Source organism: Eupeodes corollae, chromosome 2 (assembly GCF_945859685.1).
Source record: "Eupeodes corollae chromosome 2, idEupCoro1.1, whole genome shotgun sequence".
NCBI classification, from domain to species: domain Eukaryota; kingdom Metazoa; phylum Arthropoda; class Insecta; order Diptera; family Syrphidae; genus Eupeodes; species Eupeodes corollae.
The window spans coordinates 43,638,194-43,665,957 of record NC_079148.1 but is presented as its reverse complement, the minus strand read 5'-3'; the positions used below and the strand labels follow the sequence as shown (position 1 = coordinate 43,665,957).

At 33.3% G+C, this 27,764-nt stretch overlaps 1 protein-coding gene across 1 annotated transcript in view; it reads right to left on the bottom strand.

The window, feature by feature from the left end:
* Positions 1 to 4,059: 4,059 nt before the first annotated feature.
* The window catches only part of LOC129945751 (brefeldin A-inhibited guanine nucleotide-exchange protein 3), a 40,743-nt gene continuing 17,038 nt past the window's right edge, over positions 4,060 to 27,764 (bottom strand). The window contains exons 2-11 of the mRNA XM_056055652.1: positions 11,320 to 11,617; positions 11,080 to 11,213; positions 10,378 to 11,012; positions 9,997 to 10,317; positions 9,675 to 9,831; positions 8,344 to 9,435; positions 7,914 to 8,281; positions 7,415 to 7,850; positions 7,184 to 7,357; positions 4,060 to 7,122 (exon numbers count right to left, since the gene is read on the bottom strand). Coding sequence (XP_055911627.1) covers positions 4,603 to 7,122; positions 7,184 to 7,357; positions 7,415 to 7,850; positions 7,914 to 8,281; positions 8,344 to 9,435; positions 9,675 to 9,831; positions 9,997 to 10,317; positions 10,378 to 11,012; positions 11,080 to 11,213; positions 11,320 to 11,404 — 5,922 coding nt within the window. The 5' untranslated portion in view covers positions 11,405 to 11,617 and the 3' untranslated portion in view covers positions 4,060 to 4,602. The remainder of the gene's footprint in view (positions 7,123 to 7,183; positions 7,358 to 7,414; positions 7,851 to 7,913; positions 8,282 to 8,343; positions 9,436 to 9,674; positions 9,832 to 9,996; positions 10,318 to 10,377; positions 11,013 to 11,079; positions 11,214 to 11,319; positions 11,618 to 27,764) is intronic.

Genomic DNA, 27,764 nt, shown 5'->3' with positions numbered 1-27,764 from the left:
CTCAAAGTTATAGCTGTCCAAGGTGACGTTTTGTCCAAGGCGTCGTTGTTCTGTCCTTTTTCGATGACAGCATATACTTCGTATTGACCTCATTGACCACTAAACCCATCTTCTTCGCTTTCGTCGCAATGCTCAGAAACGCTCCACTAACATCACGCTTTGATCTTCCAACTATGTCAATATTATCTGTGTATCCGAGTAATTGGATGGACCTTTGGAAGATTGTGCCTTTAGTGTTGACGGTTGAGTTTTGCACAATTCTTTCCAGAAGGATGTTGAAGAAGTCGCATGACAGTGCATCGCCTTGTCTAAAACCTTTTTTGACATCAAATGCATCGGTGAGATCTTTTTCGACCTACACAAACGGATAAGTTTGACAGGGATGCCAAAACTTGACATTGCTCGGAAGAGCTCTTTCCTATAGATGCTGTCATACGCGGCTTTAAAATCGATAAAGAGATGGTGGGTATCGATTTGAAGTTTCTGGGTTTTTTCCAAGATCTGCTGTAGTGTGAATATTTGATCGATAGTGGACTTTCCTGGTCTGAAGCCACACTGATAAGGACCAATCAGGTTGTTGACGAACGGCTTTAGACGTTCACATAATACGGCAAAGAATGCTGAGATTCCACTCATCGGGCATGCTTTCATCCGACCATATTTTGCAAGTGAGTTGGTGCAAGCTCTCTACCAAGCCATTGCCTGCTGCTTTGAATAGTTCGGCAGCGATGCCGTCAGCCCCAGCAGCTTTGTTTGACTTCAGTTTAGATATAGCTATCTTCACTTTGTTGAGGTCCGGTAGACGGATTTGTTGATCTGCGTCGCCTTGGTTGAGTGGTTCTAACTCCCTTACAGCGGAATTCGGTTTGTCATCGCCGTTATATAATTTCGAGAAGTGGTCTTTAAATATTCTCAACATAGACTGCGGTTCTACTACGATGTTCCCCTGATCGTCTTTACAGGATTTGGTTCGTGGCTGGTACTCTTGGGAGGTTTTTTTTACCGCGCTTCTCATGCTCTCTTTTTGCCCATCTAAGAAGCCGATGTTCCTCTCTCCTCTTCTGCTCGTAGAGCTCGCTGCGTGCGCTTGCCGGCATTCGTCGTCAAAACAAGTCTTTCGGTGTGGTGGCCGTGTGAAATCTAGCACTTCAGAGGCAGCATTTCTGATGGCCTGCAAGGCAATGTTGCGACTTGTTTTCAATGCTTATTGCAGGCAGCATATTACTCCTTAAGAGGTTATTAGAGACTCGTTCGGAAAAGGACATGGCAATCTCTTGCGATTGTAGCCAATTACGTCGAAACTTCTCACAGTACTTCCTTGTTTTGGCTTGGATCGGGATGTCCGTAGCCGTATCTTGGCTAAAACGAGGTAGTGGTCTTAGCAAACTGATCTATTAAAAATGTGTTTTCTATTTAGCAGGATGGAGAATATTAAATTAACAGAAAACGTTTTCGCAAAACATTTGCGCACCATGGGCTGAAATATAAAAAAATAAAGCTAGATACTCTCTAAACCTTTTAAAACATCAACTAAAAACCAAAGGCCCTAGTTATTCTTTAATAAGTTTTTAAGCAACCATTACTTTTAATTTTTAAGTACTTAAAGAAAATAAGTAAGAAAAAAAATGTCTACAATTTATAGAGAAAAAAGCATTCCATTTTTATTCAATGTATTTATAGCACAAATATATTTTTTTAGGGTTTTTTTGTTATCGTCTTTGCAGAAAAGATTTAATATTTTTCTTATAACTTTTCATCGTTTTTTCTAATGCGTTATTTTTTCTTTAGTATATATATATTAAACCTATAACATTTATATTCTTAACAAATTACGTTTTTTTTCTTTTCTTTAGTATTTCACCTTTTTTTTGTATTTTTCAAATAATAGTTTTTTTTTAATTTTTCTTCAATATAATTTAAAACTTATATTTAAAGCTTGAAATTTTTTGATAAAAACAAAGATAGTTATATAAGATAGAGCACAGCAAAATATATATATATAGTTATATGTAAAATTTTTATCAGAAGTATCTATTAATGCATATTTAAATATGCAAAACCGTTTTGTTTTGTGTTTTTATTTTATGTTTTATTAAATACAAATTAGCTTTCATTTATTTTTATGCCTTATAAGAGTATACACGCCCATCAAAAATATTTTGATTATTTATTTTTCTTCATTTTTAATTTATTTAAGAGAATAGGTATATGATATTTCTTTTTTTGCTTATAATGATTGATGTATATTTTATGTTATGAAATTTTAATAAGGTGTTTATTGTTTTATAAGCAAATAAATAGATTTTTGTTTTAGTTTTTTTATATTATACTGATGTATAATTTATTTAAATAAGTAAGCTTAGTATTTATTGTTAACATTTAAGGTTGATTCCATCATTAGTGTTTGGATTTGCATATCATACAATATATTTGGTTTGTTTCATCAAATTATCAAAGATTATAATGGCTTGAAATTTAAGAGATACAAGTACCTACGTTATGGGAGAGCCTAAAAAAATGTTGGTTTAAGGAATTTGTTTGTCACGTCTACACTTTTTCAATATTTAAAGATCAGCTTTACGCCTCAATACTCTTAGAAACACTTATTCAAATTTTTTTAAAGACAAGCCTAAATTAAAATTTCAATCATCTTAGCTCGGAATCGTTAATTATTTTAAAATACCATAACTTTCTTCTCTTCTTCCTCGGGGTTTTTTTCTTATCCGTCCCTTTCCCACAAACAAAAAGCATGAATTAGAAATATTCATTCGCTTAATCTTGTACTAAAATTCGAAGATAATATGACTTATAAAGTAGATATTCTCTTTACAGCCGCACATCAATAATGTGAATTTCTTATGCTAGTCAGTTTTTTGTTTTTAAAGTTCACAACTTTAATATCGTTCCTTATTTTTCTACCACTGGTTTTGACACTGTGTTCAAACGTTGAATATATCAAAGTCATAATCTCTTAAGTTTGATCCACCAAAAATAACATTTTGTGTTTATAGACAATTTTTTCTTTGGTGAAAATGTTAACCCTCCTTTTTGGACAATTCCGATATTGGAACTTTTCTTAGTTCTAGACTTAAGGCAATGGTCATACCTAGTTCCATTATACGCAGCAGCTTTCTAGATTGCTCAATATTTGAATCATATATAAGCATATTCTTACAATCCACTTGATAATATAGCTGGACTAAAAAAAGCTTAATCACGTCCATTTCGAGCCTTTCAGATGAGTTTTTCAGTTATTATTAAAATATTTACTGAGACATGTAAAAGTTAAAAATTCTACATAAATACATATTTTTGAATCCCTTTCAAGTCTTTGCATTCTTATACAACTTCTTAAAGTATAATTAATGGTTGTTGTAAAATTTTAAGTTCCATCTTCAAGAATCAAGACTTTTATGAATTGCAGCCATTTTATTAGCAATATAAAAGAATGCAATAATGGAAGATTGCATTCTTTTGCGAAACATCTGCATTATTTAATAACCCTGGTATTTTATATTGATGCGTGCACAGTTTTAAAGGGACCACATTATAAACATTTCTTCAATAACTTAGTAAAATCACCATCTATAAGACACTCATCATCCCGGTTCTCATTTATGGCGCTGAGGCCTGGACCCTGTCAAAGAAAGATGAGAGCGTCTTAGGATGCTTCGAGAGAAAAATTCTTCGGATGATTTTTGGTCCCGTACGCATAGATGGAGAATGGAGGAGAAGATATAACGACGAACTGTACGGGCTGTACAGCGACACTGACCTAGTTAGCAGAATTAAAGTCCAACGGCTTATATGGCTAGGTCATGTAGAGCAGATGGACATCAACGCTCCAGCCCGGAAGGTCTTCGAATCCAATCCCGAGGGACGGCGCAGTAGAGGAAGACCGCGACTCAGGTGGCGCACCCAGGTGGGAGAGGACCTCAACCAACTTGGCGTATACGAAAAAGGAGACAGCTAGCTAGGGACCGAGCTGGCTGGAGACGCTTGTTGGTTGAGGCCCAGGTCCGCCCCGGACTGTAGCGCCACCTTAAGTAAGTAAGTAAGTCAATAACTTAGTTTTTGAAATTTCTTACTGTAAAATCTTCAAATCTTCTTAATTTTAGAATTTTTTCAAACAGTTGTTGAAAATTCGAAAAAATTGATGAAGAATTTGGTAAGTACTTGTATAAGAAAAATGTTAACAATAAAGTTCAACATTTACCGTGAAATATCATCCAATCTAACAACCAATCAGAAATCATCTGAAGCACAAAGTTCACTATGCCAAACGATTCTAGGAAAGATTTTGATAAAAGCTAAAGTAAGTTTCAAAGTTACCAAAAAAAAAACTGCTCCAATTTAGAAAAATATTTTGATTTAAAACTAATCTCTTACTAACTTATTCTCAACTCTTCACAAGACTATATAAGAAATACTTTTTTTTGTATATAGAAATTATGTGTTAAACACAAATATTACACAAATATAACACATATCATATATTATTACATTATTATATATTTTATACTCTTATTTCCTCGATCTTTCATTTTACATACATTATTTTTTATTTATTTTTTGTCTGTATTTGTATTCTAAAGCCTCGCTTTAAAATTGATTAACCTTAAGCTCATTACCCTGCAATTGAACTAAACGAAAAGCTTCACGTATTGTCGGTGTCATAAGAAGTTTCAAATTCTCCTCTGCCTCACCGGGCAATGATCTTAACAATTCCATAGAAGCAACAACAAGTTGTGCCAGAGCGGCCCGTTTGTAATTTGAGTCCTTGAAGATGCTTGTGGCCCGCTGTTGTTCGATTTCAGGTGAAATTTGTTCGGACTCCAATTTTTGGGGACGATTAGTGTCGAATGGATTTGTTCGTGATTTTGGTTGGAATTCACTGATTAAAGTTGTCATGGTCACACTGTCCTCCTCGGGCGACTTAATAGGTGAACTCTCAGCGGTTTCAGAGCGACTAGACGAACTTCCAGGATCGGCATCGTTCAGAGAGCTCTGTCGGGTGAGGAAAGGATTGAGAGACTTGGTTCGTTTCTCTTCCTTGAGACTTCCATTTTCGACATCATGCATTGTTGAGTTATTCAGATACAACTCACAGACCAGGTTCCAGGCGTCTTGTAGACAAAACAGATACCGCACAAAGTTCTCCTTCTTTTTGACGGTTGTTGTGTTGAGTCGGGAACACGACTCAAGTATAAAGTGCAAATCATCGGGTCCTAAATTATAGACCACAATATCGTTCAGATATGAATCGACTAATGCAATGTAATAGATCATCCACGAAGAGGTCATTTGTTTGTAAAGATTCGCAGCAAATTCAATGTTGGAAACCTTTTGCATAAGAAACTTTAGGCCAGGTCTTGAGTCGAACTCTAGGGAACTGGTCAAATACTGCTTAACGCAACGCAATAAAATTTCCTTAGAACGGAAATCCAAATCGTACTCAGAATTCGACGTTGTCGTTGAGTAATTGTCAAAGATGCAAGTTGATACGGCTTGAGGAACGCACTTTAATCGCGATAAAAGCAGCTTAGCGACTAACTGGAGAAGCATTTGGTTTGCCAAAAGGCCTACAACTAGATTCTTAAACGGTATTCGTATGACGAAATTATCGAGATTTGAATTGAAGCCATTGTTAAGTGGATAAAGGAGGAACGAGTAACTTCTGTCATCGGTTAGGTGCTTGTCCAGGTGAGTGCTGCCACGGGCTGATCCGGGCTCCCTTTGGTTATCGGACAGAAAAACTTGCTGTGCTAGAGAGTAGATCCTTGAGAGTTCATCAAGAGTGCTGTCTCGTCTTGCGGCTACTTTGACGTTGGCGCAGTCACCGTAGAAACTATTGGACTTCTCATGGAATGCAAAAGAAAGTTGCCTTAAGGGGGCGATGGTTACTGTGCAGGCTCTATGGATAGCTGAACAGGCTATCATCCACTGTGATTCATTAAAGAGAGTTCCGGTGGATAGGATTATGTGTTTTAAGCAAGAAACTCCCACCCTCGCTATGGTCTCTTGTGCTTGTGCTGAACACTCGATCAGAACTAGAAGCAACTGCTTCAGCGCTAACGTTGCTGACCCTGATATCTTCGTGGGAAAATCGTTCATGTTGCTTTCCTCACTCGACGAGTTTCCGCCCGCCTGATTTGGAGACCCATCTCCGTCACTAACCAACTTCAATTGCGAATACTTGAGATTATCAACCGGAAGAATCAGCGAAGTTACTCTTGTCTTCGGTACTCCACCTGTTTTCGTTTCTGATTTCTCAATGAACTCGACCACCAGATCTGTGGTCATGCAACAACAGTGCTTGAAGTTCTTTTCAATTGCCAGCCAGCTGGCTCCAGTCTTATTTATGTAACGTAACCAATCCTGAATCATCGGAATCAGCAGATGATTGATGCAATAGAAACCGAAGTCAATTCCAGGGCTTGTGGTTAGATTCTTGAAGAGTTTGAAGATCGTTTGCAAAATCGGTGCTTGGTGTGAATTCGGACAGACAATTAGTGAGTTTGTCAAGCCATCCAGCAGCAGGAACCACACCTTCAGAACTCCACTAGATTTATCCATTTCATCAATTTTCGTAATTGCATCCTTGTCAATGTGCAAGGATCTGTACGAAATCATATGTTGTTCGTTCTTCGTTTGCAGATAGTCATTCCCGAAGTATGTAAAGTTCTCCATGGAATTTGGTATATTAGCGTCTATGATGTGTGTATAAGAGATTCCCTTGATCTTATAAGTTGAATGGAAATTCGGACATTTTGGCATATTATACATGAAACCAAGAATCGAGGAACAGCGTTCGAGGAAGCGAAGAGTTTCGTGAAGGAATTCTATTGGGCGGAAATTGTTATCGTTGTCATCATTCGAATTATTGCTACCTCCGGAGATTTCTAAATACGAAAGGAGACATAGGATACAGTCTAGGCCAGCATTGGCGAAAACCAAAGTGTTGTCACTGTCGAGGAAAACACGGAATATATCGATGATGTTGCCCATGTTCAGCATACGGCTGCGGGCATTGCGGAGCGTTCCGAAGAGTGGGCGCCAGCCAGAACGGATTTCGGTACGATGAGCCTCAACAATCTCATAGAGACAAGCTACAATCTGGTCCTAAATGGAAAAAAAACAGTTATAAAAATAGTGCCCATATGACAAAAGTTGATTGACTTACCTGGACATCAACGTCACATGTGTCCATGCTTAAGAGATTTTCAAAGGGCTTCAATAGAGCCTCATTGAAATGAAAATGTGGCAATTCCGATTGCTCTACAAGCAAAGCTGTGATAATATCGTGAATATATTCAATGGATCGCTTGGAAATAACTCGGTCCTTGTGGCAAGCAGCCTAAAAACACAAACAATTACTCAGATATTTTTTGAGCCCTGTCGTCTCTACACTTACCTCCATCAAGTGCGGTCCCGTGATAGCCCAAACCTTCAGAATGTGCAACAACGGCCTTGAACTTCTAAAAACCTTTAACGTTACATCTCCAACTCTATGGAGCAGAAGTGACATGGGCAAGGAATCGATTTTCTTCCAGCCTTTGCTTGGCCACCAAACTCTACTGCCCTTACGAGTAGCTGTACTTTTGTAAAGCTGCTCCCTTGAAGCTCTACATAAGTTTTTCAAAAACTGACATAACGAAGGTAGACTTAATCGTTCTGCAGCGTCGCCAAAAAGATTTTCAGCTTGATGAGAAAGAGCACATAGAACTTTTGATGTATCCGATTGGCTAAGGAGAACTGTTTCGTTGGTCCCCGAGTAGACTTTCAAAATCGAAGTTACATTAGTATTGGGGCTCTGGAGGGGAGCTTGAAGGAAACTATAAACATCAACGCTGAAAGAAGAGAAGACAAATGTAATAAAACAATCCAAAGCGTTGAGAATTTAAACTACAAACCAAGTCTCATCATCGTCAATTGGAATTGAGGACAAATTTAATTTATCACTTCCAGGGGGAGGTGCCAGTTTCTCACCAGTCTCCATGTCTCTCCGGCTGGTGCCTGGAGATGTTGTTAATGGCGGATTCTGAAGACTGAATATGTCATGTTCTAGTTGGCTAACATGACGGCAAACCGCAAATACAGAGTGCCAGCAGTCAGGGCTGTAGGAGCCCAAGTTGAGACCACCAGTTAAGACAACATCCATGGACATGGCTTGACTGGCAGAAATTCGGGGACCCGATGTATGACACACATTCGAAGCCAGAAGATTAAGAATCTTTCCAGCTAAATGCTGAAGATTGAGTGAATTACTTAAAGTTGCAGCCTAGAAGAGAGAAAAAACCTTTAGCTTAAATTTCAAATACATTCTTTCAAAATGTATCTTACCGAATGAAGACCATCCAAGCACATAGCGTACAACGCCTCACCATTGCTTTTGTTTGTTTTATTGATCTTCACCCTCAAGGTTCGCTTTGATAGGGCCATAAGCTTGCTGGCGCTAGTTCCAGTTAAATCACCCAAACCCGAGCTCAGAACGATCACCATTGAGTCCCAACAACACGTCAGAAGCCTCCTGCAAAGCTTCTTCGCAGCTTCACGTCTATCATTTTGCTGTTCTTCATTATACTTCGACACTGATTGTAATCTCTGCCATTCAGACATCATTTGCGTTGAGCCCATGCCTCCAGCATCGCACAACATATCTACTAAAGCGCATCGAGTGCTCTCCAACTCATGTCGCTCTAAAGATTCCAAAGGATTCAACACAATAACCGACTGGTATAATTCACACAGCCAGGGGGTTGATAAATAAACTAAGACACCTGTATTCTGGACGGATGTGGCAAATTGTTGCTCTGACATTGGAATCAGGATCTCCTTTTCCAAATCATCATAGTGGCCAGCTCGAGTGAGCTGAAGACTCAACAAGAGAGCCGAGTATATTGCTAGATAAATTCCATCAGCATTGATTGCGGTCAAATTGTATTCAAAATCTGAATAGTTCATGCTGTTCTCCTGACAAACTGTTGAAGCAAATTCCTGCATAGCTTCGTCAACTTCAACACACGAACGCAAACGCAGGAGCTTCGGAACAAGATCTACTCGTAGAGCCTTGGCGAAATCACGGGCATGCTGACGATCGTTGTCAGTATCTCCACGAACTGGCATTACTGGAGCTTCCAAATGGGAGTACGGCCAACGGTTTTCAATTTTCGAGGAATTTTCGTCGCTCGACGATGAAGGTATATCGTCCTCGGGTCCTTCGGTGTCGCCGGAGCCATTTGAGACTGCGTCGTTTTCGGCATTATGTTCGTTGTCACTTTCCGAACCGGAAGAGTTTTCAAAAATCGTTTGCCGAAACTCAGCTATAGCATCACGATATTGTGCAGGGAGACGAGCCATTGACTGATAAGTCAGAGGACCTGAGTAGTCTGCGTCACGTAGATTCGGATGGCGGTTGTTAACTGTGTCAACGATCTGTTGAAAAAGTAGAATATCATGGGTTATAATTTGTTGAGCATGTGGAAAAGATTGTTAAAAAGATTCGTTTGAGAAAACTCAACTAAATAAACAGAGTAAAATTGAAACCAAAGTCAACTACAAAATAAAATTCCGAAATCACCTAACTCGTTCAAATTTAACCCACTAATGTTATGTTTAAACTAAATAATCTTTATATTTCAATTTTATTTTTGTATGGTTAAGCCATAACTCACCTGGTCACTGATTATATTTTCATTGATATCTCCAGAGCAAAGAGTTTGTAGACTGTCCAAAAGAGCTACCATGCATTCCACACTCGCTTGTAAACTTGCTTCTACTCCAGTTCCAGTGTGAGCCGCAAAGGCACATTCTTCCATTGCATCGATAATCCTTTAAAAATTATACAAATATTAAAAGAACTCCTTAACAAAAATTACTTTATAAATATTTGTAAAAAAGTAACAGAAACTTAGAAAAGTTCGATAATTACCGCCCTTAAGCACCTAGGATATTTTAACCGAATATTTTTTGAAAAATTTAATTATTTCCACTTACAATCTAAAAAGTGCCATTTCATCGCTACATCCTTGAGCTGTGTTCTTATCGAAATAAAGTATAACTGCTAAGTCAATCAAACGTTCAGGACTCTTGAAAATCTCCCTCACACACTTTAAAGGTTCAGTTCGATTCTGAGGAGCTGGCAAAAGTAACATTCTATGAAACAAAGCTTCCAACATTGGCCTTAAGGAGCCATGAGCTCCGGCAATTCGCAGTAACTGAATTCCGGTAAGATAAACACATCTAGCTTGTGGTCCATCAAGCCCTGGCCCGGTGAAAAATCCTCTTGCCTCATTTTCAATCAGATGAAGTGCATCTCTGTTAACGAAACATACATTATTGATTTATCAAGATCTTATTTAATACGAAATGAATTACTTATAAGTAAACTTTTTATCCAAATTTACTCTTCCCGGTGAGCCTAGAGCTGCGGCTAAAGTTGGACAAAACTTTTGCCATAGGAACGACGTAAAATGTGGATTTGCATGCACATTCCTTGGAAGGGCGGAACTCAATGTTAGAATACACTCTGTAAGGTATAGCGAGCCGCAAGCTTCATTCTTTTTCGGACTGCCAACACGAGGTTCAATAATTCGGCTACACAGCCATTGCATAACCGGTATAACCTCGTTATAAACAGCCGAAGCCTGTGAAATAGTCATAAGCCCAGCTGGAGCGGTTTTCTTAACCTCTTCGGCTTCGTCAATCAGAAACGCACAAAACGTCCGCAGACACTGGCTTGCGGCGGCTAGAGAAGCTGCCCTAATCGCTCTAGATCCAGCTTCCCAGCATTCGCCACACCTCGAGAGAATTTCTATCAGAAGCCGCCCATTAAGGGTGCACGTTGGTGAACAGGCCATCGCCAGAAACAGACGCAGGACATTAACCACCGTGTCCTCATTATTAACCCCGGGAGTGATGCTTGCTGTAGCTCGCAGAAGTTGAGCCGGCAACCAAACGCTGTCATCTTCAGGCTCAAGACCTATGTAGAATCTTTCATCTTTGATAATTCGCTGTGATGGAAAAGGGAGAAAGGATTCCATGAAATTAGGACATAAATGTAAGATCTAAGGAACATACATGCAATCCATTGAGACCCATTGTGATAAATTTAGGTCGTTTCGTATCCAGTGCCATCTGGAGTGCAGTGAAGCACACGGAACGCAGCTCATGTGATGGGTCTCGGTGTATGCCATGTTGGCGATACAATTTATCTAGAAAAAAAGGAAAGAATAAAATTAAGAACATTTTTACACTGCTGATGCCGTGCTGGCCGGATTAATCCCTTTTGTGTGTGTCCGGCCCTCAGAGAGTCCTTACCATAAGCTATCTGAGCCGTTTGCTTTAAAGTGTTATGTTTCGTCCCAGTTGATTCCTTGATTATCAGGAGGAATAAGTCCTCCATATTGCTTAGGATTATGTCCTCGTTCCTGCCTCCTTCTTCCTTCTGTGTCCTCTTAACGGGTTCTGGTTCTGCTTCCACTTCTGCGATGTCGAAGTGATGGGCTCTTTAGTTTGCGTTATACTGACTTGTTAACTATGTATTTCTTCAGTTTGTACTTATTCTACTCGTACTTTAAGGTAGCTATTTTGGTTCTTCCTAGGATTAGTTCATCTTCTGGAAAGGGTAAAGGGAACAAAGAAAGGATTAGTTAATGGTGGAAGATGATAGGCATAATGCGGATTGTTTTGTGGCTTCCATCTATCCCTCAGAGGCTCAGAGCTAACAACTGTATCTATGGTTGGTGGTTTCAATTTTCTACTTTATTTTTATTTTGTGTGGAATTTCTTAGAATATAAAGTACTAGTACAGTCTATAAGGTATAGGCAAAGATATTGTAGTTTCCAGGCCATGTAGCAGTAGAAGTTGTAGCAGCCGCAGATAGAATGACATCAAATCACACAATTTCATGGATGGTGGTGATGTTAATTAGCCTCAGCCCGATACCATAAGATGGAGATTGAGATTGAGATGGTGAGGAAAGATGTCGCCCAAGATGATGATGTAGTTTAGTTTATACATATATTCCTTCAAGGAAAAGAGCCTTACTCACTGTGATGATGATTCTGTGTGGGATGGATGGATAATCTCTCGTGGATTTTAATTAAAACCAACAAAAAAAAAAAAGACAAAAAACTTCTACAAGATGATGAAACAGTTTTAATGCGGTTTTAGGAGAAAAGTTGTAAGAGAGTGTTCCGGTCTTGGCTTCGAGGAATTTTGCGTGTTTTGCGGCATTGTATAAAAGCAGTAATTGAATTTAATGCATTACAAAGTTTCTCGCAAAAAGTATTTTATTTTAGGGAATGGTAAAATATATCTATCTATTCAAACTTATATTTCCTACAGCATTCAAGTGCGAAAGAACGATAAAACATTCGCTAATGGATATTTGAAATTTATTTGATTTAGGTAAAGAATAAGTTAGGGAATGGCTATGGTGGGAGGTTTCGGAGTAGGATATGGTTTAAGGTTTATTCATCAGATATACATAAATTGTTTTTGCTCGTTAAATACTATTGAGACGATAAATCTCATCTGCCGTCGTCACTGAAACATAGAAACTTGATTATTTAAGCGAATCAAAAATAAAGGAAAACTGAGTATAAAAAGTCTATGTCTAGACATTATGCCAGGTAATATCAAAATATTTTGTTTTATAATTTAATTAAAAGAAGTATGTTTGGATGTACTAAGATATCTATTCAACAAAATAAATTTAATTGGAGCATTTTTTATGTAAAAAAATAGAACTTAATGTGGATCTTTGAGTCTGGTTTTTGTATGAAAGGTCAAAGTGGGGATGATGTTTTTGTTTTTAGAAAAAGATTGTTTTTTCTTCTAAAAATAGATAGTAAGAACAACAAGTAGCACGAGTAAGAGATTCAATCTACCAATTCTACCCACACATTTCTTTTGACAGAAGCCAAAATGATATACCTAAATCACTATTTTTACATCTTTAAGGTTTTAAATTTCTTAGTTCTAAAAAATGACAAATGAAAATGGTCTTATTTCATTTTTAAGGTTAACGAAAGTTGCCTTAGTGGTGGTTATTTAAAATTAAATGTTGAAAGTCTTTTCATTAAATTATGCCTACTTACTGTTTTGTTTAAGGGCATTTTTAAGGGTGTGGTTTTTAAGAAAAAATAAAACACATATAATATAATGTTTGACATTTTATTTCAAAACGATTTTGGGCTAGCATCAATAAATTCCAACCAGGAGGCCCAATTTCCGACCCCTTTTTTCGTATGTTGCCACTTTCAGACCGTTTTCGATGTTTTACGAACTTGTCAAGGCATCGACTGTAGATATATTTTTTGAATGAATTTCAAAAAAATTAGTTTGGTGGTGTTTTTATAATATTAATTTAAAAAAAAGTAAAAGATTTGGTTGGCCCTTCTCTCGAACCAAAAAAAAACAATAAAACTATTTTTTTGTATACAAAATATTTTAAAATTAGTTTAAAGTTTTATAGAAATCCAATAGTTGGTTTTTAAGAATCTACACAAAATTTTTAAAAACTGGGGTTCGATTACGTTGGCTTTAAAATTATTTAATTCTTTGCTAAATATCGTTTACGTAAAATAATGTACTTAGAAAAATACAAATTTTTAACGTCCCTTAGGAAGTTATTGTGAACGGTCAGATTTTTCGAATTAAAAATGTTGACAATTCTTGACTTTTCAATAAATAAGAAAATTCATTTTTTTTCCAGAGAAGAACGTAATTATCCACGGAATTATCTTGTGAGGTACTACAGGCAAATATTTTAAATGTACTACAAGAAAATCACCCGGGAATGAGCCTTATGAAGTCCTTGGCACGAAGCTGAACAGGCGGTACGAGTTTGTAGTCAATGTCAATTTAATCGACTAAATCCTCCAAATGCTCCTCGACAGTTTATTCAAGAAGAAACTCTACATCTAGGTCTTATAAAGGCCACACATTTTTAATTGTCGTTAATGCGATGTCCAAATGGCTTGAGGTGAAGATAGTTAAATTAGTTAAGAAAAAATGATGCTTGCGATCCACGGGCTTCCCAAGAAAGTCATAACGAATAACAGTTCTGCATGTCTCTGAAGAGTTGAAAGCGTTTTATAGAAACAATGGAATACAATTCAATACAACAGCCCCTTATCACCTTCTGAGCAATGGCCAAACCGAACGAATAGCGCGGTATACACAGTCATCACTTTCAAAATTATCAGAAGAGGACATTAATGGGCAAAGAGTGGAATATCGAATTGAAATTGAACTTCCAGTCGTAGTTGAAAAAAAACTTCTCGCCACTGATCAAATCAAAAACCGAAGAAACCAATCATCGACCTGTTTCACCTAAAGAAACAACAAGATCCCCCACATACAATGAAGACTCACAAATTCCAACAAATACTACTAACGACTCAAAATCAGAAGCATCGTCGAACCAGCTTCTCCAATTCACTTGGAATCCTCACTATCCGCGTTTCCAGTAATCAACAAGTAACGAGATATGGTAGATTTTAAAGTGGCAACTTGCTAAATGGGTCTGAACACAAACTTTGTCGATATGTCAAGATATCATGATGACAGATGGAAAAATAATTTTTATTTTTCGATACCCAATTACAAAACAAGTGAATGATTTTAACTTCGAATAGAGAATTATAAAACATTGATATACTAAAAAGTATTTTATTTAAAATCGATCTACATTAGGTCCCTAGATTCTAAATGAAAGATTTTTAGAGAGATGTCGTACGTTCGTACGCTTGGGAAGCATTTTTCGTCGTCCATATCTCAAGAACCCTTAGAGATATCGACTTCAAATAAATATTGTTATACAGATAATGATGCAGAAAGATGCAGAAAGGACTTTCAAAAAAATTAACTGTGTGTTTTTTATACCATAGGAATAAAAAAAGTAAACAATTTGTTAAACTAGATAAGCATTAAGCAATAATGTTAGCGCCTTGAAACCGATAATGAAGGGTTTTTCTTATAAATCGAAAGAAATTGAAATGACAATTGTATACAAAAAATAAAAATATATAAAAAAACATTGCTAAAACTCGGTAAAAATGTATTTTCTTACCAAATATCTTTTCGAACATTAAAAAAACTGTGTTTGCAAACTAATTCCATCTTATAGAAAATATTGTCTTCGACTCAATAATTTTTGTATAAAAATCCAATAGTCAGTTTTTTCATAAAAATTAAAAACTTACAAAAATTAATACGCAAAAATGGTAAAAATTGATATTCGTTTCTCGATATCTCGTCAATAAATGAAGGCATTGACTTCATAATGATCTAATTCTGTGCTAAATTGTCAAAGTAAGAAATAATATTTATTTGTTTATATATGAAATGAAAACTTTTAGAAAATTCTATCAAAATTGATAAAAATTGGGTTTCGACTTCATTATATCCAAAATATTTGTATTTGTATCTAATTTTTTAGAAAAAAAAACTTTTGTAACAAAAAATGAAAACCAACAAAAACAACGCAAAAACTCATTAGAAATGGTTTTCGCCTCAAATATTATGAGAACAAGGAAAGATATTTACTAAAGATTTGTTTATCTGTCACAAAATATTGTGTCCAATATTTAGTTGAGCTTTTAGAAAAATCAACAGACGACCAAGTTATCAGTGTGGGTCACATCCAAGCCTCTTTTTGGTAATTGTTTTGAATCCGTATATGTACAAATATTAATATTTATGGTGAGAAAAATAAAAGCTCATATGAAGCTTCTTGATTAAAAAAGCTTTTTTCAAAATAATGTTTTTGATAGGACTATTTACAAAAATTTGCTTTTTTTTAATTCTATTAGAATTTGAAAAATCAGTTTTGAGTAACAAAAATTAATCTAGTAAAAGAATTTATTTAATTTTGTTTAAATGTTAAAAGCCAATATTATTGCTAAGAACTGAATGGGAAAAAATTCAAAATTAGTAACAATTTGGATGCTCATATTTTAAAAATCTACTTAATCCATTAGAGATTGAAGAACCAATATAATTCGCTGAAAATATCATAATCGTTGACTCTTTAGATGGGGATATCCCCTAAGAAGAAATTCACAGTGTTTTACATACTCGTAAAGCTAAGAATATCAAAGCCCCAGGGTATGATTAAGTTCCTTATGAATTTTTCAAAAACGCCCCAAACGATTTTTGGAAATTAGAGATTGAAGAACCAATACAATTCGCTGAAAATATCATAATCGTTGACTCTTTAGATGGTGATATCCCCTAAGAAGAAATTCACAGTGTTTTACATACTCGTAAAGCTAAGAATATCAAAGCCCCAGGGTATGATTAAGTTCCTTATGAATTTTTCAAAAACGCCCCAAACGATTTTTGGAAAATTTAGTAAGGACATATTCAAATATATTGCACACGGCTCAAATATCTGAAACTTTTAGAAAGTCAATTGTATTTCCAATCCACAAAAAAAGGGGACATAAGTAATTTGGAAAATTATAAGGGCATATCTTTCCTAAATGTGATTTCGAAGATATTTACAGAAATTATACTGAAAAGACTTGAGTTTTGGGTTAATGAAAACAAATTGTTGAACGAATTTCAAGCAGGTTTAGAGCAGGTTATTCAACAACGGATCACATTTTCTCCATCCAAAATATCGTAGATTATTACGCAGAAAATGGGAAAGAGCTGTATTCAATATTAATTGATTTCAAAGTTGCTTTCGATAGGATTGATCGAGGAGTATTGTTTTATAAATTAAATCTACTGGGGTTATCCTCTAAGATTTCTAAAGTACTAAGAAAACTTTACGAGAACATAATCTGCTGTATTTGACGGTGAACAAATATCAGAATGGTTTGAAACTAAAAGTGGAGTACGTCAAGGTTGTCTTTTATCCCCACTGTTGTTTGCTCTTTTAAAGTTATTATGTTTATAACAGGTCGTGGACAACACAGTAGAAATGAAAGGTGGTTTTTAAATGGTGAAAATATTGAAGTTGTGAATGAGTTTACTTACTTGGGAATGATTCTCACACCCCAACTCAACCCTAAGAAACTTGTTTAATAACACCAATTTTGCACATTGTGTCAAATTTAGAGTGTTTTATGCGGCTCTGAGAACTATAATGACATATGGATGTCAGGTATGGGGATATCAGCAGTATGATGAGGTTGAAAAACTGCAACGGCTCTTCTTAAAAAAACTATTTAGATCACCAAAATCAACACCTAATTACATGCTGCTGCTTGAAACAGGTTTTCCTCTAATTTTTATTTTCACCTTGAAAATGTACTTTCATTATGTAGCCAAAATACTTTCTTATGATGAAGTATACAAAAAAATATAAGTTGGTTCAGGAAATGGGAGGACATAACCAATAATATGGAAGTATGAGAGAAAAGATCAATTGTATTCTCGAAAAGCTAGATGACAAAATAAGACTGGAACTAATTGAGGAAGCAAACGGCTCCTCACGTAGATCTCTATATCCAAAGCTCAATTATAATCTGAATGAGCTCAACTATTTTACAGACAAAATGAGCTTATTTGAAATTTCTATCATTTGTCGCATTAAGGGAGAGCTTCTTGACTTAAATTACAAACCTTGTTTTAATGACCAATCAACTTTTTGGACTCTCTGTAATTTGCAAGAACAAGAACACTCTTATCACTTTTTATCAGTGTTCCCTATTCTAAAAGAAATAAGAATTGTATACTTAAAAAAGTCAATAATAAGCGAATCAAACTCTATAAGTATCTTAAATGGAAGCAACTGGAAACTTCTTGCCCAATATTGCATTGAAGCCCTAAATTACAGAAAAGATTTTATAGATTACTAAAAGAGTTAAATCCAAAAATGTACCTATTAAGTATTTTGGCGTACATATTGTACAAAATAAAACCCATTTTTGTATTGCAATTTATTAACTTCCCATAGGAAGTTATTGTAATGGGTCCGATTTGTCAAATTGATAATTTTGACATTTCTCGACGTTTCAAGGTCAATAGAGTCGAAATAAAAGATTTTTAGAAAGATGTCTGTGCGTGCGTGTGTACGTACGTTCGTACGTCCGTACGTCCGTACGTTCGCGACGTTTTTTTCCATAGCTCAAGAACCAGAAGAGATATCGACTCCAAATAAATTTTGTTATACAGATAATAAGGCAGAAAGATGCAGAAAGGGCTCTCAAGAAAATTGCGTGGGTGGTTTTTTTACCATAGTAGTTTAAAAAAAAGGTGAAAATTTTGGTTAACCCTAAATATCTTACGAACCAAAAACGTTAGAGACTTGAAGTAAATTTTATATAATAAACTGTAACGTGATCTCAAAGAAGTATATTTTTTGAAAAAAATCTATCTTACGGTTTTATTTAAAAATCCAAAAAACTGAAAAAAAAAAATTTGTCACCTCCAAAATTTTACGACTAAAATATAATTTCATCTCCAAAGCAATTTTGAGCAACGGAGAACAATGTTTTTGAAATCTGATAAAATTTTGAGAAAAATCGAATTGAAAGTTTTTTTTATAAAAAATAAAAATCTAAAAAAACATTACTCAAAGTTGGTAAAAATTGAATATCGATTCAAATATCTTTTCGAAACTTGAAATTTAGGCTTTAAACTTATTTTATCTTATAAGAAATATTGTTTTCAACATTCGATAAAATTTTGAAAAAAATCGAAATGACAGTTTTTTTACAAAAAAATAAAAACCTAAAAAAAAAAATAATAAAAATTATTAAAAATTCATTTTCGACTCAAAAATCTTTTCAAAACTTTGAGATATTGGCTTAAATTTACTTTTATCTTTTAAAAACTATTGTTGTCAACATTCAGTAAAATTTTGAATAAAATCGAATTGACAGTTTTTTTACAAAAAATTAAAAACCGAAAAAAAATAACAAAAGTTGGTAAAAATTGAATATCGACTCAAATATCTTTTCAAAACTTTGAGATATTGGCTTTAATTTACTTTTATCTTTCAAAAAATATTGTTGTCATCATTCAGTAAAATTTTGAATAAAATCGAATTTACAGTTTTTTTACAAAAAAATTAAAAACCGAAAAAAAATTAACAAAAGTTGGTAAAAATTGAATATCGACTCAAATATCTTTTCAAAACTTTGAGATATTGGCTTTAATTTACTTTTATCTTTAAAAAAATCTTGTTGTCAATATTCAGTTAAAGTTTGAAAAAAATCGAATTGACAGTTTTTCTACCAAAAATTTAAAACCGAAAAAAAATTAACAAAACTTGGTAAAAATTGAATATCGACTCAAATATTTTTTCAAAACTTTGAGATATTGGCTTTAATTTACTTTTATCTTTCAAAAAATATTGTTGTCAACATTCAGTAAAGTTTTGAATAAAATCGAATTGACAGTTTTTTTTACAAAAAATTAAAAACCGAAAAAAAAAATTAAAAAAACTTGGTAAAAATTGAATATCGACTCAAATATCTTTTCAAAACTTTAAGATATTGGCTTTAATTTACTTTTATCTTTCAAAAAATATTGTTGTCATCATTCAGTAAAATTTTGAATAAAATCGAATTGTCAGTTTTTTTACAAAAAATTAAAAACCGAAAAAAAAATTAACAAAAGTTGGTAAAAATTGAATATCGACTCAAATATCTTTTCAAAACTTTGAGATATTGGCTTTAATTTACTTTTATCTTTCAAAAAATCTTGTTGTCAACATTCAGTTAAAGTTTGAAAAAAATTACAAAAAATAAAAACCGAAAAAAAATTAACAAAACCTGGTAAAGAATGATTTTCTACTCAAATATCTTTTGAAAACTTTGAGATAATAGCTTCTAACTAATTTTTATAAGAAATATTGAATATTTTGAGAAAAATCGAATTGACAGTTTTTTTTGCAAAAAATAAAAACCTACAAAAAAAACAATACTAAAAATTGGTAAAAATTTACTTTCGGCTCAAATAGCTTTTCAAAAACTAAAAATATTGGCTTCAAACTTATTTTATTTCACAGAAAATATTGTTTTCAATATTCAGTAATTTTTATATAAAAATCCAACAGTCGGTTTTTTCATAAAAAATAAAATCTGCAAAAAATAGTACGCAAATTTGGTAAAAATTGATACGAGTACATATAGACAAACTTTTAAGCAAGACAAATCGACAGACGGGATGGGAAGTTATCAGTGTGGGTCGCATCCCAGCCTCTTTTTTAATTTTATGTTTATATCTTTTTCTTTCATTAATAAAAAAAAATTACTAATTGATTAATGAACAATGTAAAAATAATAGCAAAAAACACCAAAAAGCTTACTTGAATTAGTAATATGAAAAACATATTTTGTAATTTTTAACAGTAAAAATAGAGATGGCATCTGGCAGACGGTTTCAAACCAAGGCCATCATTTTATTTATCATTATGTTGAATTGTAAAAATTTGTTTAAGGTTCAATAAATAAAGCTATTATTATTATTACTATTATTATATTATTATTAGTAAGAAGTTACCCTCCTGAAAATTTTTGATGAACATGTTTTCCACCCACTTATTGGGTGCCAAATAAATTGTTATCAATAATTTTGTATTTGATCAAATAATAAATATTTCGTGGGTTATGCTTCCAATTTGTTTTCATTTTTCGATTGATTATTATGTGCATAATTAAATAAATCTATTTCACCTACACAAATACATACTATATTCTGCCTATATCTACATGTATTTTTCTATACAATAGCATTAGTATACGTCAATCTAAACAAAAGATTCAATTTCGCAATCAATTTTCAAGGACTTTTCATTTTACCTTGGTTAAGAGTGAATCGTTCAACCTGATGGATATTTTAATTAATACAATAAACCACCTTTCTCATATCCCAAAGAGATCCTCTTTCCCGCCCTGTTTCACTTAAAATTCTATCTAATTTATGGATGAGTATAACTGCACTTCAATATTGCCTATATAGCTCTAACCCAACTACATGCGGGCTATATATTGACTAATTGGATATATTGTGGCTGTATCCTTTTTTTCTGCAGGTGCAAAGATAATACCCCTAAACAGGTAAGTAAAAAAGGTAACCCAAAGTTTGACTGTGAAAAATTTCAAAAGCTATTTCTTAATACACAGCAGAAAAAATATTTCCTTTTATTTTGCAAACATTGACTATGTGGTTGAATTCTAATACCTTCCAAAATCCATCACTGAGATGTTTAAAATGAAAAAAAAATGGGCGACGCACAGCAGTGAACGTGTGGCTTAGATAAACATTATTTGCGCCCCTTGTAACTTCGTATAAGCTCCCAAAGGCTTTTCAAAATACCCCCCTACGGTTCATTTTTAACAAATAGAGCTACTGTTGCTTACAATCGACCTTGTTCAAAAGAGAGTTTCTTATTGGTGATGTTGGGAGTGTTGTTTTCTATGATCCACCATAACAAACACTTTTGTGAATTCCCATTTGTCTATATATGCAGAAGTTTATCTTTAAAGGTCCTTTCTTTTTCCTCTGTGTATTTCATTACACCTAATCCGGTATTTATAAGCAAATTCAAATTTAAGGACGAAACGGCAGCCAAATAAACAAACTTGGTACTTTTTTTGTGTTAAAAATGAAAATAAAAACATATCAAACATGTCGTAGTGAATATGCTTGAATACAGTAGAACCCTGAAAATTCAAACGAAAATACTATACAATAAAGTGACTAAAAAGTTATTCGCATAGTTAACTGTAAAAGTTAAAAATACTGTTGAGTGAATATACACAGTTTTCCAATAATAGGCTGCAAATCGCGTTCCTGTGAAGGCCCCGAATTTGAAGATTTGGTATTGTAGTTTTATTGTTGAAGAGTAAGTTTGTTGAGCGTCTTATCTCAAGAAATGGAACAGTAGGTTGTAGCCCTCGTTCGTGCCCATTAGCCTATGCCAAAAAGCAGAATACTTGACGCACGTAGGAATAACTCAGAGCCACCATTGAACGAGAAACAAACGTAGCAGCGGTGGCCATATAAACGAAGTTAAGTAAAATAAATTAGGCAGCGCAACAGTCTGTTGAGAACTAGGGCCTAGTGACTTACGACTCTCTACCATTAATGTGTGCGACTAATGTTGTCAGGAATGGCGGGGACCTACAGTTTTAATCCAAATCCGGCTAATTTGAAAAATCACTTTTTAGGACAAGAATCACTATTAGTGGATTTGTCATTTCCTATCAAGACCCATTAGCTGTGAAAAAAAACTTTAGACGGCAAAGGCAGCGATCGAACCCGGGACCTCTAGCATAGCAGGACACGGGTACGAAGTTAAGTACCACTCTTTAATGCTCTTACTATACTTAATGACGATTTTAAAGATTTTGCAATATCTTTGGAATTGTAAGGAAAAAGTTTTTTCTATCAACAATAAACAAAGAAATATGCAGAAAGGGCAGTTTTTTTACCATAGCAGTTTAAAAAAGGTGATCATTTTGGTTAACCCTAAATATCTCACGAACCAATGACGCTAGAGACTTGAATTAAATTGTATATTATATATTGTAACGTGATACGAAACCAATATATTTTTGCAAAAAAATCCAATTAACGGGTTTTTTATAAATCGAAAAAAATGAAAAAAAAAATGTCAAAATTTTACGAATACAAAATGAATTCACCTCCAAAACAATTTTGTGCAACAAAAAAATAACGTTTTTTAACATCTGCTAAAATTTTGAGAAAAATCAAATTGACAGTTTTTTTATAAAAATAATAACATAGAAAAAGCATTACTCAAAGTTGGTAAAATTTGAATTTCGGCTCAAATATCTTTTCAAAAACTTGAGATTATGGCTTCAAACTTATTTTAACTTAGCAGAAATATTGTTTTCAACATTACGAAATATTTTTAGAAAAATCGAGTTGTTTTTACAAAAACTTATAAGAAAATTTAACTAAAGTTCGTAAAATTGTATTTCTTTTCAAAAATTTGAGATTATGGCTTCAAACTATTTTTAACTAATAAGGAATATTGTTTTCAACATTCGGAAAAATTTCGATAAAATCGAATTGACAGTTTTTTTACAAAAAAATAAAAACCTAAACAAAAAAATTAATAAAAGTTGGTAAAAATTGATTTTCGACTCAAATTTCTTTTCAAAACTTTGCGATATTGGCTTTAAACTCCTTTTATCTTTTAAATATATTTTTGTCAATATTCAGTAAAATTTTGAGAAAAATCGAATAGAAAGTTTTCTTACAAAAAATAAAAGCAAAAACAACAAACTTGTAAAAAAAGTTAAAGTCTGTTTTTTTCATAAAAAAACTAAAATCTACAAAGACTAGTCCGCAAATTTGGTAAAAATTGATGTTCGGTTCTTGATATCTATCAAATTAATTTCATTCATCCAATTAATAAAACTTTAAGAAATGCTGCTAAAATTAGTTAACATTTGTTTTCTACTAATAATCTATTTAAAAAACTAGATTTTCAAACTTAACTATTTCTTGATGTAAAACACATTGTTGGTAATTTTAAATTTTTAAAAATAATTCAACTGACAACTTTTTTAACCCAACACGAAAACCTACAAACTTTTAAACTTTCGTCAAATCGACGGACGGGATGGGAAGTTATCAGTGTGGGTTGCATCCTAGCCCTTTTTGCAAAATTGCAAAAAAAAATATAAATGTTTTATCATCAAATATTATGTAAACAATATAAGAATTTGTATATTTGGAGATTTTATAGCGAGGATACCCTTCTGGAGCAATAGAAATACATACATATACATATTTTATATTGAACGAAACCAAGTTAAGAGCATACATTTTAGATAAAATTGCATAAAAAATCTATCTTGCTGTTTTTAAGATTAATAATTACTCCAATTTAAATAAACGAAAATTTGTGTGTTTTCGGTTTAAAAAAAAAAAACCTAACGCTGATTTGCCTAAAACCTCAATTTAAAAGTTTGATCTAAAGTTTGAAATTGTAGGAAAGAGGACAGATACACGGACAGTCATATTTCACCAAATAATAGTCATATTATTTTAATATGGCAATTATCGTGACTCTACTGTATATTTATTCAATGCTGTCATTATTGCTGTCTATGTCTATCTTGGTTCAAAGGATTAAAGCGACTTAAGGATTTTGTGTGCAATGTCTATGCTATAGTATATTAACGCTACGACAGGAGAGTTGGAGTATAGAGTTTGCTTTTAGTACTTTCTTTTTCATCTATTTTGTTTGCAAAATGTTTACACTCTTCTTAAACCATTCTTAAAACCTACCCCACCTAAAAAATAAAAGAAAAACAAATACCGCATTGTGTGTTGTGTATCGTGTCGCATTAAAGCCCAAACCAAAATTGCCCTTGACTTAAAGGGGAGTACCTACCCCAGGCCCATCCAAAGCGTCAGCCCAACTCATATAAAGTTAGCATTTACGCCAGAACACACATAAATGTCAAAAGAAAGACAAGGGAGGTTCGGATTCGTGCCTGCGATCAAAGCTGTCAAACGCTCTCCTTTTTCCTAATAAACATTGATTCGTTTTTCTGATTGCATTTAAATTGAATTAAAATTCAGAGCCAGAATACAATATTGAGAGAGAATCGATATATTTGTTTTTCTTTTTTTCGGGAGAAGATGGCACAGATAAGTCACACAAATCTGATGGAACCGATTTGTAAATTTATTCATCTCAGTTCAAAAGTGTATCTTTACGAAAACACACTTCACACGACTAAGGAAAACATATGTTTGTACATATAGTATAAACTTTTATATTTATAAACGAGGAAGCAATTCAATGAAAACAATAGGTAGGTTAGGTTTAAAAGGTCGCATCAGAAAGAGGCACATCATACAATAAGGATAAAAGCATAATGTATATCAATTGCTCGTTTAATGATGGTTTATGGTGCTTTTCCTGACGATGACGATAAAATGTATGTATGTGCGGGCCTTTGCCATATACTCGTAGAATCGTTACTCTCCTCTATCTTCATCCTTTCTATTTCAGGAAAACTAAATTTATAAGGTAAGCACCTAACTTATACCTACCGACGACGACGACGACACAAAAGGTAGATATACTTTTGTATCTTTAAGCTGCTTAAGATCCTTAAGATTATGTATGGCTGGGTTAAATAAACTTAAAGTGATTGAGTTCATAAATATTTTCGTTCTTCCTTTTTTTAGTGAAAGATAAAGAATGTTGGGACTGGAAGGGCGATGTTTCCAAGAAACAACACGTGTGTCTTCAAAAAGTTATACAAAACCTATATATAATTTTTATTTATAGTCTTATGAGAGATAAGGTATAAATTCTTACTTCCGAAAAAATAAAAAAAAAATAATAAAAGTTATGCTTACATCAACAAAATTTTGCCATGATTGCTTTTCGTTTGATTTTACCAAAATATATGTGTGGGAGTCGGTATCAAAGAATATTTTATTTAAATTAAAGGTCCTTCTGATGGTCTTTTTTCAACCTTCTTATAGTCGAATTTGGTGTTCAAATACAAAAACAAGGGTTTTATTTAGTAGATACATAATATATGCTTACCCGCTTCATGGTTTTTAAATGACAAAGTTTTTGCAATGATGACAAATTTGTAACAATTTTAATTTCATTTTTCAATATCAAGCTGTTACAGAAAAGCCACGTGGTAAAGGATTATGTTCATAATTTAGGATTCAAAAGATGAAAGGTACAAATTTACATGATTTGTTTTTGGGTAGAGATATGACAAAGTTTATATTTTGTTTCCTTTACCCTTTTCTTCTTATTTTAAAGTCGTGCTTGACAAAATAGAATAATATATTGGTTAAAAGTAAAAAAATCAAAAATAAGTTTTTTTTAGAAAAACAATTCAATATTTTGATAGGCAAAATTTTAATAATTCTTTATATAATACATTTCTGACTATCTACACCATTCAAAAAATCAATTTAGCGTTTTATAAAACCAAGCATAGAGATTGCCGGCCAGCTCTTGAAAAGATCACTAACTGCAGCCCTAGAAAGAGCGAACCCCTTTCATATATTCGTGAAAGAATTGGCACTCGAAAGGGCACTGCGTTTATTACAGTGCAATAAATGGAAAAAAGCTGCTTTGGGTCATACAAACATTAACAGACTATTTTCAGCATATTTTAACCCAGTATCCCTATCCGAAATGCCTTCTAGGAAAGAAAACAAATTATGTATCGGTTTTACCGGCGGGTCCAAAACGGAGAAGGGAGTAGGGTCTGGTATCATATAAACCTCCCCTAAAAAGATCAAGAAAAAGTGCTCGCAGTATATGAAGCTGCTTAAGACCTTCCTACAATTTAATAAAAAAAAACATATGTAGATATTTTTAACTTCCCATAGGAAGTTATTGTAATGGATCCGATTTGTCAAATTGATAATTTTGACATTTGTCGAAATAAAACATTTTTAGAAAGATGTCTGTCCGTGCCTGTGTACGTACGTTGGTACGTCCGTACGTTCGCCACGTTTTTTTCGTCGTCTATATTTCAAGAACCAGAATAGATATCAATTTCAAATAAAATTTTTTATACAGATAATAAGGCAGAAAGATGCTGAAAGGGCTCCCAAGAAAATTGAGTGGGTGGTTTTTTTACCATAGAAGTTTGAAAAAAAGGTGAAAATTTTGGTTAACTCTAAATATCTTACGAACCAAAACCGCAAGAGACTTGAATTAAATTTTATATAATGTATTGTAACCTGATTTAAAAAAAAGTATATTTTTTGAAAAAAATCCATATAACAGTTTTTTTTTTTATAAATCAAAAAAACTGAAAAAAATGTGTCACCTCCTAAAATATGATTTCATCTCCCAAACAATTTTTTGCAACGAAAACTAATGTTTTTGACATCTGATAAAATTTTAAGAAAAATCAAATTGACAGGTTTTTTATAAAAAATAAAAATCTAAAAAAAAACATTACTCAAAGTTGGTAAAAATTGAATATCGCTTCAAATATCTTTTCAAAAACCCAAAATTTAGGCTTCAAACTTATTTTATCTTATAAGAAATATTGTTTTCAACATTCTGAAATATGTTGAGAAAAATCGAATTGACAGTTTTCTTACAAAAAATAAAAACTTAAAAAAAAATTAATAAAAGTTGGTAAAAATTGATTTTCGACTTAAATATCTTTTCAAAACTTTGAGATATTGACTTTAATTTACTTTAATCTTTTAAAAAATATTGTTATCAACATTCATTAAAATTTTGAAAAAATCGAATTGACAGTTTTTGTACAAAAAATTAAAAACCGAAAAAAATTAACAAAATTTAGTAAAAATGATTTCGACTCAAATATCTTTTCAAAAATTTGAGATAATAGCTTCTTACTAATTTTTACTTATAAGAAATATTGTTTTCAACGTAAGGACAAATTTTAAGAAAAATCGAATTGACAGCTTTTTTTATAAAAAATAAAAATCTAAAAAAAAATTTACTTTCGACTCAAATAGCTTTTCAAAAATTAAAAACATTGGATTCAAACTTATTTTATTTCACGGAAAATTTTGTTTTTGATATTCAGTAATTTTTATATAAAAATACAACAGTCCGTTTTTTCATAAAAAATAAAATCTACAAAAAATAGTACGCAAATTTGGTAAAAATTGATACGAGTACATATAGACAAACTTTTAAGCAAGACAAATCGATAGACGGGATGGGAAGTTATCAGTGTGGGTCGCATCCCAGCCTCTTTTTTTATAGGTAGCCAAGCGGCCATCAAAGCCATATCAACTACTATCACAAATTCAAAACTGGTAAAACAGTGCAGAAGGAAGC